The sequence below is a fragment of the Thermobia domestica genome, chromosome 5 (assembly GCF_964235325.1).
Source record: "Thermobia domestica chromosome 5, izTheDome1.hap1.1, whole genome shotgun sequence".
NCBI lineage: Eukaryota > Metazoa > Arthropoda > Insecta > Zygentoma > Lepismatidae > Thermobia > Thermobia domestica.
In genome coordinates, this window is record NC_137458.1 from 126,960,519 (window position 1) to 126,977,036 (window position 16,518).

The 16,518-nt window shown below is 33.8% G+C and overlaps 1 protein-coding gene across 1 annotated transcript in view; it reads right to left on the reverse strand.

Moving 5' to 3' along the window:
• The window catches only part of LOC145686114 (uncharacterized), a 37,700-nt gene that overhangs the window by 15,046 nt on the left and 6,136 nt on the right, over positions 1-16,518 (reverse strand). Inside the window, exons 2-5 of the mRNA XM_081759081.1 lie at positions 15,363-15,514; positions 10,358-10,644; positions 8,897-9,064; positions 4,447-4,670 (exon numbers count right to left, since the gene is read on the reverse strand). Of these exons, the coding sequence (XP_081615207.1) occupies positions 4,447-4,670; positions 8,897-9,064; positions 10,358-10,644; positions 15,363-15,514 (831 nt within the window). The remainder of the gene's footprint in view (positions 1-4,446; positions 4,671-8,896; positions 9,065-10,357; positions 10,645-15,362; positions 15,515-16,518) is intronic.

Here is a 16,518-nt window from a genome sequence, read left to right on the forward strand (position 1 = left end):
AAATGGAGGACAATTTCTCTCGGATGTAACTCGAGAAGCGGTTTTTATTCCGCTTTAAGTTTATGTGACCCCTTCCAGTATAACCCGGTTGTTGCATAATAACATCAAGGCGAAACAAACTTATTTCTGTCCATATATGATATGAATATATAGAGCAAATTATTTAAACCATAAAAACCTGGTTTAAACCAAAAAAACCTTTTTTTTTTTTTAATAATAAAAACCATGGTTTTTGCCAACCCTGCCGCTGCCACATTTCAGACTTCTCAATTGTACATTTTCAGCACACGTAGCTCCAACAGCGTGCAACACTGTACCACTACACTTCACTGTTATGTTTAGTAATAATAGTACATTTTAAATATGTGCACACTTGTATATAGTGCTATTTCAAACAAAATATTTTTACGATGAGTTGGCTACACTGCTTTACCTATGGCAACACTGTTTCTAGTTTTCGATAGGTTATTTTGTTCTCATTATATTGTGGAACTTCTGTTGTGATTGCTTTAACGGTTTTCAAGATATTTACTTTAAACATATATAATTCCATGATATAATTTTTTGGATATTTAAATTTTGAAGCCCCGTCACTCCTATCCTTTTGATCCATAGCACTTTAAATTTTGCTCATTTTTATTTCTCATAATGCTGTATCAGATGTGCTATGTGGCAATCAGATTTGAGCGACAACTTGTGGGACCTCCCCGTGTGAGTATTCAGGATATTCGATAAGAATGTGCTGAATACGCAGTGGGACAAAACAGCCGATTTAAACCACGCAGCAAATAACTGTGCGTCAGATAAGAGTGTCCGATACACAAATGTGTCAGGAGCACTTCATCTCGACAACAAGGGGGGGAGGATGTCTGCCAATCTCCAAGGAGCTACTTAACTGCATGAAATTTATTTTCATTTGCATGGTCCCAATCTGCTTGCCAATGAGAGCGCATCAAGCTGGAGAAATAGTGACAAAGATCGGAACAAGGAAGACTATGCTCCAACACAACCCCGGCCAAGGTGGCCTTCTTGGCAGCTCTTATCAACATGTTCGTTTCTCCGAATGCTGACATGACCTGGCATCCAGTAGACAACAACGACACAACCCTGTTGCTTTAGCTGATGGTGTCACAAACAAGAATGTCTTGAACGAGGGAGTGCTTACTAAAGACATTCTGCAGGCTTATAACCACGATCTAAAAGTCGGTGCAAACGAGCACTCGACGTAACGAAAGCGACTTGAGTTGATTTCGACTTTAACGTCCCTTTTAGCAGCGAGGTTGGATGAGAGGGAACCTACTGATTAACGTGGAATCCGAACAACACGCTCTCGCCGGGAATCGAACCCGGATCTCCCACGCCAAAGGCGTGTACACTAACCGCTTAGCCACGAAGGAGATCGCGTAAAGAAAGCGAGAGAACATGTTCGAGGCAAGCTTAATTACAAAATTCAGCAGTAATTTTTACATTAACAAAAAGTGAACTCATCCGTTATGAGCTAACACAAATGTCTGGTTTAACTTTTTCCACAGTTTTACAAGCTATTGAAACATGAAATATAGAAATAATTAAGATTAGTTTATAATATAGGTTTCCTAAATGGGAACTCAAAATTAGCTGTCGGTAAATAGAAAACACGAGAACTAAAAATTTACAAAAGAATCTATAAACAAATGTTGCAAAAAAAAAAAAAAAAAAAAAAACTTAGAACTGGATGACTATACCATAGTTTCTGAGTAGCTCTAAAATCTCCCACAAATTTAGAAAAGCACTCAACTGAATATAAAAAACTACTATATAGTTAGCGGAGTTGTTAAAAAGTTGATGGTTGGTTCACAACTGTGCCTCTTCCCAATGCCGTTTACTAGAGTTGTCCGAGACTATTTGGTTGGAGAGAAAATTTTACTGATCTCGTTTCCTTACAAGTCTCAAGTATGTTCGGAAAGCCTTCGGTTAGAGCCTAACACTCAACGTTGACTTCAATAGGTCCTCCAGCTTTGGTCTGCTCCTGCCCACTAAATAATACAACAGGTGTTGTATTATTTGCCGGTAACGGTAACATGCAAAAGTGGAGATATCCCTAAAGTTCAGATATCTCACTTTCACAGATCGTAACCTCCCATTATACTTCTACCAGAGATAGGGAGAATATTGGACCAATATGCAACCTTATACTATAAAGGTACGATGGTGTAATGTCGACTCCACAATCTCGACGCCTTACAACTACGTACTTATAGAAAGCGCCCTTTAAACAAAGCATTACGGTTTATCTTTTTATTTTTTTGGTAAAAATGTAAGGCATTAAAGCATATAAAACTTTCACATTTTTCTTATTTTCGTTTTTGAGTTCAGTCCTTTGCCTCTATTTGTACGCGACGCGTGGGAACGATGGAACGTGAATACGTAGTTTGTATGGAAGTCTAATATTGTTTAAAAAATAAAGGTGTTACATCTTTAATGTTACTAGGAACATTTCGTAGTTATTTCATCTTTCAGCGTGTAATTATTTACTTAGAAGATCCTTTAGATGCTAAAACTATAAATCTTGCCAAGCACAAAACCTAATGCATGTCTACTATCCTCCTTTTACACAACCCTGACAGACAAATACCCTCTCAACTTTTGCGTAATTGGGAACGACTGTTTCTAGAAGTTTCTTAGAACACATTAATCTTGTGAACTTTGTAGAAACATAATTTCACTGCAAGTAAAATAGTTCGATTACACTATTTACAGAAATGCGAAAGTGTTCGTTAGCGATCAACAAACAACAGTATTTCACTTATTAACTTCACATCGTTGGGTTGAGACTACGCCACAACGTGTGTGTCCATATTTAGTTATTTTTTTCCCCAAACCTTTACTAACACACACGTATAATTTCACAGCTTTGCATTTTCATTTGCACACGCCAGGAAGCACCATTAGTCAAATTTGCAAATCACTGTCTGCTATGGTACCAGATCTGGAGAGAAGTGAAAGAATCACAACAGTAACTGTAGAATTTATTTCTTTGATAAGAGTTAAAAAACTTGAGTATCACAATGTACTTGCGAGAATTTCCCAAGTGACACGTAAATGCCAACTAACATCTGTCGGAATGAATATTATAATAATAATAATAATAATAATAATAATAATAATAATAATAATAATAATAATAATAATAATAATAATAATAATAATAATAATAATAATAATAATGATAATAATGATGATGATGATGATGATGATGATGATGATGATGATGATGTAACCAGAATTAAGGAACATCGGGAACTCGAAAGAAAATGATCTAGCGGTATATGGTTTACCTAAACAACTATTGGCAACTAAGCACATTATACTCACACGACTACACCGCAAATTGAAAGATACACTTATGAATCATATTTCATTAGGTCCACGGAATCTAAATTAAACCAGAAAAGCCGAACACTGGATGAGCAATGAAATTATATCATAAAATTCTGAATTACGAATAATAATTGCTAATTATATATCTTAGGTTCGTACTTCGAACGCAGCACTTACTGTTCTAGGTAATTTTTCCTACCTAAAACAGGATCCTCGACAGATATATGAATTGCCACGCTAAAAAAATGTGGCTGGTAGCATGGAACATTAATAGTAGTGATGCACCAAATTCAATTTCACAATTATTATTTTTATTTTAAATTTTGTGTTAAATTTTACAGTTATAGGCCAGAAATGGGACTTATTATTGCATCTATAACAGTTATTGACACAAGATTGCATGGAGTCTACGTAGAAACTAGATTTTTATCTTCAGATTTAGTTGGTCCAGACGTGGCTTACCTTAGTATGTATTATTGATAATTTACACTTAAAGGAAGGAACTGCAGTTCAATTACCACACTCTTTTGAGGTCAACGACGCTAAGTGTGGTTAAATAGACTTGTAGAAAGAAAATCGTTAGGTATGGAAGTAGATTAATACTAAACACACGAGTCAACAATAAAAATTTTATATTTCAAAACAATATCAACGTGAGAAAAGTTATCTGTAATGTGAATTTATTCCCTATAACCAACTCACATCATAATAACTCTTACAATATTTTTAGCCCGTCCTTGCTATGGGGTAAGAAGTTCTATACATAATAACTACCTCTGTATGTGGCTTCTTGTATACACCCTATATTAACGAAAATAAAATTAAAATTTGTAGTTTCAGATTTCACAAAGTTCTATTGGCTAAAAAAAGATACATGTCTAGTGCGAGAGAATGATGATGCAATAACTGTTGGAATGACAATAAAGTAAGTGAAACGAGAATACTCAATAAATGATGTTTATTCACCATTAAGACCACTAAACCTTTGATTTAGCCTCCGAACTTTCGCAGTAGAAGTACATGATCTACAACCGAGCATGTACCCAAATTAGCGATGGAAACAATTAATAGAAAACTTTTCCATACCTCCAATATCATCCATAGTATCTGCATACGCTTTAGGTAAAACACTATTATGTATTTGATCACTGTCTTTCTCCTTCTTTATTTCTTCCCTTTGTTCATTATCGGATTTGTCATGAGGCATACTTTCATCCTCTACTTCTTCAATACCAAGAGAATCTTCCGAAACTAGTCCAAATACTGCGTCGGGAGTTACAGATTTTTTCGGATGATAATTGGTATCAAATCTGAAAATAGATTCAATAAAATTGCTACTTAGTACATAAATAAATCGTATTAACTTTCGATACATTTTTCATTATTATAATGCGAATAGTTTTAACTTTCCCCTTAGCTAAGAAATGCTTCTAGGATGGGAAACCAAATTAAGCAAGTCTGTACAAATCTATTATTATCTGATTATGCATGTATTTTGATTGATATAATCTATGTATAGTACATTCTTACAATCTATAGCTACAAAGATAGCATAGCAGCCAGAACTTTCAAAGTGAAAAGCGCAGAATAAACTCCTTGTGGAAGTAATTGTATTTCATATCAATTAGCAATTTGTAAAGTCGGATGAACTTTTAAGTTCCTTCGTCAGAACGGACAACGTATTCAACTGAAATTCTCAGCTGACCTCTGGCGGTGTAGCTCTGCACCAAGTGTTGGATGTAAGATCAGCTTAATACACTTAATAGATAGACTAAACTCATAACATCTATCAACTAAATTTGATTTGAACTACTTGCTTGTACAGCTTGCTTACCATAAGTTTATTGTAAAAATTACTAACGTGTAACAGTTTCGCCCACTATTCACTTTGGCTTCATCAGACACAATGAATACAAAGATAGTGACAGAACTAAGTATAGGAGACAGCGAAAAAAAAATCCATGAATCCTAATTGGCTAGTCAAATCTACAACAGCCAATCCCTTTCATCACACACCAAAAACAGAAACAAAAGTCGTTATTTCCCTTCCCCCTATTGACAACCATACACATTCATTTCTAAAAACTAAGCCTAATCTAATTATCAAAATAAGCTTTACAGTTAACTTCTTAAATAAATACTAATAATATAATAAATAAATAAATAATACTAAATTTACAAAAATAAACTTGTACAATTAATTAAACTTTAATACTCCTTAATAACTTTTTTCACTGTTCATCAATTTTAAGTCCAGAGTTTTAGTTCGTAACTCTATCGCCTTCTATTTCAATAAACCTTGCTTCTTTCCATTTTCTAAAGTTGTCCCGTTTATCTTATGTGCCTGTAGATTGCATTTCTGTCTCTCTCCATCCTGACGTCGTCCTTATATTGTTTTATTCACTCTTTAATCTCTTTCCCGTTTCCCCAATATAGCACATATCACACTCATCGCACTAGATTCCATACATTACTCCTTCTTTTACCACTATTACTCCTCCTCTTTTTCTCTCCTCTTTCTTCGCTTCTCCCTTAGTACCTCTAGTAACCTTTTGCTTCCTCTTCTGTACGTAGAAATACCTCCAATCTTCTTAAACATTCTTTTTTATGACCTCCGTCTCTTCCCCCACATTTTTCTTTCCTCTTTTTCTCCTTCCAGTCTTCCATGTCTGTTTTCTCCTTTTCTTTTGTGTTCAGTTTCCTTATATCATAACCATTTCCCTCTAACTGCTCACAGAATGCCTCTATTCCCTCCACCGCTTTTCTTCTCTCCCTGTTCGTCTGCTTAATCCTTTTCTTCGTGTTACTAATGAAGTTTATTTTCGTTGAATGGTCTACATCACTCATCGCATGGCAGTAGTTTCCCGATGCACAACTTTTCTGGTACCATTCCGTGTTTATTTTTCCTTCTTTATTCCTTAACTTCATGTCTAAGAACACTAATGCCTCTTCATTTTAAATAAAGTAAGTTGTTCCGCAAAGATATATTTACACACACAAATTTTTCACATTTAATTTCAAAGGATAAAAAGTGTCACCAGGCCGGCGATTGAACCAAAGTTTCCACCTCACCGCTATACAACTAAGTCCTGCTTTATACTAGCTACGCACTTTAATGGGCAGTTAAAATAGCTTGAGCCCTATAAAAACATATATACTCCCTCTCCAACCTCTTTGTGATTTTTAAGAGGTCTGTCACTCACTGTGATCGCAAATTATTTATTAATGCACATAGGTTTTGTTTCTTTCATCATAAAATTGTGGAAAATATCATACAACATTAAAGAAGATATACTATAAGTCTTTTCGTTAAAAATTTCATCAGATAGTGAGGAGAAAAGAAAATTTTAAAACATTGATACATACTTGTGAAGCGTCCATTTGGGCGCCATACTGGAATATTCACAGATACGTTTTTGTTCTTTAGGTTTTCTTTTCTTCTACTTTTACTCCTCCCTATCTAATGAAGCGTTTAGCAAAATAGTTTATAGTTTACCGTCTTTAGTGTTGTGTGATATTGTTTTCATTATTTTTCATTTAAGTATTTTGTCTCTGAGATTCGTTTGTTTAAACTAACTAAATAAATGAAAATAACGACATCACAAACAAAAGCTGAAAGCTGAGGGTGTAATGTAGTATGTAGAGCCCAAGATGCCAATAACTGTACAAAGGCTTTCGTTACCAATATGAACATGATTTTCCTTAGAAGACTAGTGTTTTGGAATGAATAAAGAACTTATTCAGAATGGGTAAACTGTATGCCTGGTTGTATGAGTTACCTGCCCTGTAGATGGTAACTAGGGTTGCCACAAACTCTGTTGATCAGCACGGTAGTCGTCACGCCTCGCAAAAATTACAGATGTGTTTATATGGCAAACTCGTCTCTAAAGAGTTAAATCAAGTGGAAAATCAAGTCAATTGCCCTTGATTTTAGTTAGTTCAATAAGGAAAGCAAAGGATTTAATAATTCGAGATTTCATTTAATCTTGCAATAGATAAACAAGCATATGAATGGAAAAAGTAATCGTATGACATACGAATAATAATACCGAGATGTCCAAGATGGGTGAAGATGCAGCACAAATTACAGGTAAAATGTGTATGAGGACGAAGCCTTTGGTTAGACAAAGAAAACGGAGTGAGAATAATATAAAAATGAATCTTTAACAAATAAATAAGACGTGGTAAATAGCATTCATGGTTTGTTTCACCTAGCACAGAATACTATCCAATGGCGAACTTCTGTCTGGGAGATGGATCTTCGTGTTTCTTAAATAATAATATTAGTTACGTTGCATATGAATAGATGACATTCGCTGTGACGATAGTTAACAACACTGACAGTTACACATTATTATACCCTAAGTCAACAGAAAGTGATACTACTATTTATAAACTATGAAAATACACACACAAATAAAGCTTTAGTGCACATCCGATTACTCTTAAGAATCTCGTGTAGCAATACAGTTTATGATTCTGTGCAATATATTTTTATATAATACCCTACAATGCTTAGTATTTTCTCTACACAATAGTATTTATTTTGTCCGCTACGAAAACATGCAATTTAGTGTTGTTATACAACATAATTCAACTGACCAGAAGGATGTAACTCTTAAAAAGGGAACAGCATGCACATGACGATCAGTAACTCATATCATTCAATTGTGACACCATCTTATATCAATCATGGCACGATGTAGATCCTATACGATTTGTTACTGAGAGTGATTACTGTATATCTATCCAGTCACTGTCTTAACAAGCCGCAGTGTCTTAACAACGTACTAGTTATTACCTTCTATTTAGCTTATCTGCTATGCTGGTAGTTTTAGATTTCTTTAATTGGTACTGACATGCTTGCATCCCTTAACAGGAATTACACTCACAAGGATCATGAATCTTAATTACGAGTGATTCTTTTATTAACTTGAGATTATTTATATCACACGGAGCACTTATTCTTAAGAAAGTAATTATACGATTAATCCAACTATCATCTTCCATTTAAATTGAGACTATATTTCACTTCAAAGGAGTAACATAATATTTACCTGAGACAACTAAGATTATTTCTGCTTGCACAGACTACACAGCAAGTCAACAAGATCAGAGAATATGTGCTCATTTTCTGTGGTACTTCGGGCTCAGAAGGTATCTTTCCAACATTCTTCTTTCTAAACTGAGACCAGAGTGCCACAGAAATTGGACACATCTTGTTGACGGGCTGAGTAGTATGTGCATACACCAATCACAGCGATCTGACAAAGCGATACTTCTGTACTTATATCCTTTTACTGACTTTTTCTTCCTCCCTCGAAAATGTTTCACATAGAAATGACATATTAGGATTTTATTTGTACTATTGTGCGTAGCAGTTATTTATTTCAACCTATTACAATTTTTAGCTGTGGACTTGCAACAGGAAAGATGTTATTACTATTGTTATTATAAAAGACTTCACTCAGCATTAGTTACAAACATACGTATATCAGAATTAGAATAATCTTAAGTATAGCATGCAACAACTTACATTTTCTTTTGTCTAATCTCACTCCATCCAAGCCATGATGCTAAGTCTATCGGGAAAGTATAATCTTCCGTCAAAAACGGTATTCCATGTATCTTAAGCTTTCTTAAGTACGGAAACAGTTCATCATACCATTCGCAAGAAAATTTGATTAAAAGTTTTGACAGGCCCCTGCAAAAGCAGAAAAGTTAATAAGTAAGATCTTAAAGACACAAAGAGTAAAAGATCTTAAAAAATAAAAACATTAGAATGTTCATGTATAATAAGATTGATTTGATTGGATTTTTGAGTTTAGCATCCCGTTCAGCTGGGAAGCTATATGAGACTTGGAAGCACAGCTTAACGTGGAATCAGTACCACATGAGCTTCTGTCAGGAATCGAACGCCAGTCTCTCACACCAAAGGTGAGTGCGCTTAGACACGAGGGAGCTCCTAGGTATAACAAGGATCTAAGAAAAGGTAAAGTTTTGATACTATTACAAGTCTCCTCTATTTAAAATTAATCGAACATAAAATGACAAGTTTTAATTTAAAACTCAATCCAAATACAAATCAGCACTGCAAGCAGCTCTTGTAATTATCAGCTATTTTTAGATTATATATTGTAACTGACCAATTATAAACTTTTTATTTTTGTTGTACTTTAATTTTAAATTTAATTTTTAAAAATAAACAAAACATTTTTTTTTTACATAATTTCAAATTAAAAATCTAGTTATAAAATGTTAAAAATTATTATGTAATTTGTCTGCAAATTTATTTTATATGCTAAAAATAATTTAACTTACATAATAAACTTTCTCATTATGTAAATTTACATTAACAAATTTTTTCGTTTAAACCAAATTTCAACTTTACATAAACCCAATTTTCTAAATCATAGCATAATTTTACATCACTTTAAATAACAACCTTAACAAATATATATATATAATATCACAATATTTCCAAAATAAAAAATGTTACCAAACATTATATCATTAATTATCTCAATATAACTAAAAAATTAAAAACATATTTTATCTTCAAACTCCAAATATCATAATCTACATCAAATACATTTTTTTAAAAAAAAAATACTATTTTATCAAATAACATACTTCTCTCTAAATCCCAACCAAATTAAAAACTTATGCTAAAATTAAACCTCAAATAACTAACAAAACAATACCTTCAACAAAAAGCTTAAATATATACTTAAAAACTCTATCAACTACCAAAAATATCTCTACACATAATCCAATTCACAAACACCACGTAACTAATCTAAAACATTAAAATCAATCACACATTTAAAGCTTATATCTTTTATTCACGCCTAAAATTTCCAAATTTAATTAATATTATATAAATCTTCTATCAAAAATATAAAAGAATTAATTATATTTAAAATACAAAACCTCTCGCAATATACCCCAATTAAAATAAAGGTCACTACATAAAAAAAAAAAAAAAAAAACGTACCATATCCTACTTAAAAGTCCAAGTGAGAACACGGTTAAATTCAAATTATGGCCCACACGTAATCGCATTTTCATGTAATGAGCTCCTGCTTCACAATAGCAAACGCTTTGATGAAAAAGTTTGGCGAAGCCTTGAGTTCTCAGGAGAAGAAACTGCAACATTTGTCGCGTCGGTAGATACAAATCATTTTCATAATCCAAATCGGTCTCTAGTGGAAGACACGACATGAATCTTTCATAAGCAGACGCTAAATCCAAAACAAGGTACTGAGAAAGGCATCGATAAACCTGGAAAGAAACAATACAAAATTTAAATCCCTTTGTTCATATTATACTCGTGCAAATTTTCAAAATGAAAAAATAATATTATTATTTTTACATTTTATAAATTATTATACAATATACAATACAAATAATTACATAATTATACAATATTATTATTATTATTTTATTTATTTGCCATTATCCAGATATGAGAAACTATAAGGCGTAAAACCTTCCAATGTACCACAAATTGAGAAAGCAAGGATGATTCATAAGTTGAAAGGACACTATGAATATCTTCTTCGACTTTTACCACATTTTTGGAACTCTAGGAGACAAGAAGTTGAAATTTTATACAAATATTCCCCTTGAATCTTGAGTTGAGTTGATTTTGAGTTTAACGTCCCTTTTCAGCAGCGAGGCTATATGAGACGTGGACCTACTGATTAACGTGGAATCCGAACCACGTGAGCTCCCGCCGGGAATCGAACCCGGATCTCCCGCGCCAAAGGCGCGTACGCTAACCGCTTAGCCACGGAGGAGCTCCCCTTGAATCTTGGTCGAAGATGATGTAGGATATTACGCAATGGCACTTTTACGGAGAAGGAGACCTTAAAAAGGTTTAAGGTCTTCCTTCCTTCAACTTCTACCATATCTTCGGAACTCTTGGGCGTAGAACTTGAAATTTTATACAATTTGCTTATGGAATCATAGGCTGAGGATAGCATGGAGTTTGGCGAAAAGTGAATCTACGGGGAAACAGCAAGCTTGGACTATTTTTCGCTGTTCATTAGACCTCCAAAACAATTGGTTATAGGTAATTGGAATTTCTAAAACTGTTTTTCTCAGACTCTAGACTACGGATAAGATAGAAACTTCTGAAATTCGAGATGTAAGAGGGCGGAAAAGATAAACCTATTGTTAGTCTAGGAAGAAATTGAAGACGAAGCTTTAAGTAATTCTACTCCGAGGTGTATGGCTATATTGAAAAGTTTTAGATTAATTATTACTAACTTCTTTTGAAATGTTCAGCATACAGCCATAAAATTTGTATACTACATATTTTGACATACACCCTTGTGCAAATTAACAAAATAAAACTTCAATTTGCAACATAATCACATTCTTGCAGTTTCTAACACTATTATACGTTATTATTTTGTTTCTTTCAGGAAATTCTAGGTTTAGCAGTGTTTTTAGATCATCGTATTGTGGTTAGATGTGGTTGTGGGTGAGTTTTGGTAAACTTTGGTACGTCAAGGATTACCCTCTCATTTCATGTTACGTTTTATATCTACCACGCAAAAGATGGATATTAGTCTAAGAAAGATATAAGCTACTGTACAATTAAACGAAAACATTTCTCTAACCCAAAGAGAGATTCCTGCTAAGTGTAGGGCTATCTAAAATGCTGTAAGTGAAGTTCTTAAGCTCAAGAACGAAACGAGTTATGTTTGTTCATATATTGGAAAGGAAAATCCGATTGGAAACACGCAACAACCGCTAAGGACAACTCTTATTTGTTACAGGCAAGTAAAACTGATCTACAGAAGAATAGTTTTGACCCTCAAGATGATTTTGCTCGTGCAGGAACTCACTTTCATGGCTCAATTATCCGTCGACGTTTGTTGAAAGGTAGCCGTGAGGCAAGAAGACCAATTTTATATAATATATATATATATATATATATATATATATATATATATATATATATATATATATATATATATATATATATATATAGATATATAGATATAGATATATAGATATATAGATATAGATATAGATATATAGATATATATACATAGAGATAGAGAGAGAAATTGGACAAATGAAGACTGGTTCTCTGTTGACAGCCACTTTCTGGTTCAAGAGGAGCCGATCCAACAGACTCGTCGGGAACTGGCGAACGCATTTCACCAAAATATTTTCACCCAATTGTGAAACACCTAGTAAAGACGATATTTTGGAGATGCTTTCCTACAGTGAGTACTTGTTTCTACTGAAGGAATTATGAGCAATAACAAATACATCTATGCGCTACAGTCCAAAGTGGTACCAGAACTCAATAAGTTCAACGGGATGGATTTGTCATTTTCCAGCCAGACTTGACACCGTGTCATATGTCTAAAAAAAAAATCAAACAGTTAATCGAAGAGAACGGCAGTAAATGATTCGAACTGGCCTGGAAACTCACCTGATATGAAAACGATCGAAAATTTATGGCCTATTTCCAAGAACAGAATTAGGAAGAAGAACTGCACAACAAAAGACAAACTTGTTTCCGTTCTACATAAAGTGTTGTTCCACAATAACGCATTCGGGGCAACGTACAAAAAGGTTGTGAACTCAATGCCACAGATAATACGAATGTTTATTCACGTCAATGGCGCACATATTAAATGGTACAACTCAACTAAATTTGTGTTTTATATGATCCACAGTACGAAATGTCATTGATTCCACTGATCTGCACAAGGGTGTACATAATATGAATATCTCACACAAGAAGACAATTTGGCTAATTATCCGTTTGAAGGATATAAATTTTAAGTAACAATTTCCATGAAATGGAGAAAAATCTTCGATTTCGAGTGTGAAACAGCAATTTTATAACGTTTTGATAAAATATGAGCCTCTAAAATTATATTCCGAGATGACGGCAATTGACTAAAAATTACCTAATAATTTCTATAAATATCCACTACTTCTGGATAAAACTACTTTACTCAGCCTAGACACAGTGAAAAGTTATTTAGGAACACTTGTGAGAATACTTTCAGCGGAATAAAACTTGCCTTGAGAAATATTTGAAACCAGAAATATTCTATACTCAGCTTTCAAATATTTACCATAAACCTTATTCTTCCCATAGATGAGGATTCTGCTACTCTAAATATAATTTAACTTCAACATCATCAAATCTCGTAGTAGCTGACAAATTCATTTTCTTAATAAAACTTTTATCAGTACTGTCAAGTTATAGAAGTAAATAATGTCGACAATACTGTAAAATAAGGGAGCTCAGTTAGTGGTAGAAATAACCTGTAACGTTAATTCTTATTAATGAAGTTACTTATTTATAATATACCAATCTTCGTTTAAATTTCTTTTACCTGTATTAAGATCTTGATTTAATGTGTATAAAGAACGATTCACCCTCATATTTCAACCTGAGATGATGACTTACACAAAACGTATGTCAAACTTGTGTTTGCTGAAATAAATGTTTGGATGGATACAACTAACATGGTTTAATTTTCTTTCTCTTTACATACACTTTAGTTTTGTTTTTTACGTTGCTTTCTATTATATGTATATACGTTATTTATTTGTGTCTGATGAAGAGGACGTTAGGTCCTTGAAACTGTAACACATTGTAAGTATAGTTTTTAATAAATTTCATTCTGCTCTGGTCAGAACTGTGTTTTATTTGTTATTTGTATATAGGAATTATTACATTCATAGTTTTAACAGAATTGGAATAGAATTTCTGGGGGAGAAAAGGAGGGAAAATAAAATAATATGAACTGAACAATATAAAATCTACTGATTCCTGAATTTTTGTTTTTAACAGAATAATTTCTTATTCGTATTTCAAATATTTCATATAAATTGATAAGAGAAATTTGATTATGTTTTGTCTCCACGTCTCTTTAATTTTCTTTCTTCGCCTGTAAAAAAAAAACTTTACTCTTCTCCAATTACTACACAAGAAAATTAAGAAAATACCTGAGTGAGTTTCTAATTAACAGAATATATTTATAGTCAATTACTGTTTTCTCTGTATTAATCGGATATCTCCTGTCTCTCTGCTCTTGATTTAAACGAAATCACTTTTCATAACTTACGAAAGTGTGGTTATAGAAGACGAAACAACGCTTTCGAGCGGTTTACGTCACATCTCGATAGACAGTACCCATAATGACTGATGTAGATCAAGCTCCCAGGTTAGATTCCCAGTATATAAAAATAGGGTATTTCCCCCATTGCAACATATAATTTAAACGTCGGAGGTGTTTTGTAATACAGACATTGAGTTATCTACGCACAATAGTAGTTGTGGTACAATCCATTGGAAATTTAGGAATTCCAATGGCTGGGCTTTCGGCATCTATGGCCATGTTAGCCCCTCAAGCATGAGAGACGACGTACCTTGGCGATCACACTATCAGAGCAAAGGGAAGGAAGATACCATTGGAGAAAGAAGGAAGCGGCCTGGGACCTATAAATTAGGTACCCATCCGGCATTTGACTGGTGTGAATGAGGAAAACACAGAAAAAACCTCACTCAGGATGGCTGGCCTGAAAAAGTTTTTACAACTTTTTTACCGAGTGTCCACATTGGGAATCGAACCCGGGACAGCTCGCACCTTAGACGAGAGCGTTAGCGACTACGCTACGCAGGCACTTACAGTTCATGTGGTCTATGTGGCTAAACATCGACCTCAAGAGTTGTAAAATATATGGCGGTTCACGAAGCGGACTGCAGAATGTAGCGGTTAACGTGCCAACGTGGTAATTCGGAGACCCGTGTTCAATCACTAGTCGAGTCATGTATCAATGAATTCGAACCTACTGACGAATTCGTGATAGTTCAACTTTGTTGTTACTCTATTTATCATAATAACAATGTAAATTTAGAATTTTATTTTATTTATAAGATATGCATTTTAAACAGACCTAACAAAACAAATGAACAAATAAACATACATTATTTCAAATGTGCAATTTATTCTTACCCTTTCCATGTACATAAATCCCTTATCGTAAATGAACTTCTGTTTCATCTTATAAATTGCCCGTGAAAGTATCGCTGCTTCAAGCTGTAAACCATGCTGATTGCGTAAAATATTTTGCGCTTTCGTACACACTTCTCGCAACTTTCTAATATCTGAAAAACAAAATACAACCTTAAATATTACTTGTAAATATTCATAATTTACAGTTACGAATATATTAAGTAGAATGCAATTTTAAAATGAAGACGAAATGAAATCTTTAAGTTCTACGTCCACGGTTATGCCGGCTAAGCTAAAGAGACCATGATGATGAGAAATGAATGAACTGGTGGAATGAAGAAAGTGGGAGGAAACGAAAGAATCTAGAAAACTCACGCACACGGTGTTTGTCCACCACAAAGTAGGGATGGTCAGATCCGAAGATCCGGATTTGAATGGGTCCGGGTCCTTTGGATCCGGATCTTGGATCTGGAAGTCTATTTACCTCCTTCATTCTACTCTAAAGATCAAATGCTTGCCTTACTTAAAAAAAAAAAAAAAAAAAATGATCCGGATGAGAGTTTGAATGTCCAATCTAGGTCCGCCAGGTTCCAGGACCGAGATACACACCTGGGATTTGGAACATCTGAAACTAGCATACATTTGAAACCGGAATACAAAACTCGAATATTTAAAATTCCTCAAGAGGCCTATTTCATTGACAGTTAAAAAAAAAAAAAAACATACATAGCTAAGACAAGTATTGACTACTTTTTACGTATACTTATCTTGCTCCGTCTGCTCAAATAATCAAATGTATACCTCACAATTAGATGTAATAATTAAAGAGTAAATCACAATATGAGCACCGAGGATAAACTATGAATTTTGGTGCCCCTTATCTAGATTTGAAATTTCGAATTCATACATAGAATCAGGCTGAAAGATAAATATTAGAGATCTGGAAACCGAAACATGTGCTAGTACCAAGATCGTAACCGTTTGTAATTCGAGCGCAAGACACTTGCACTAATTCCGCATGTACTTTGGGGTACACGAGAAACTGAGAACAGATATTCTTTTTTAGGGGTAAGTCGCGCTTTAACATGACTTTTCATGAGTGTTGTGTTCAAATACGAAAACTGTAATGGCGATTTGTTTGAAATAAAGGCCTTTT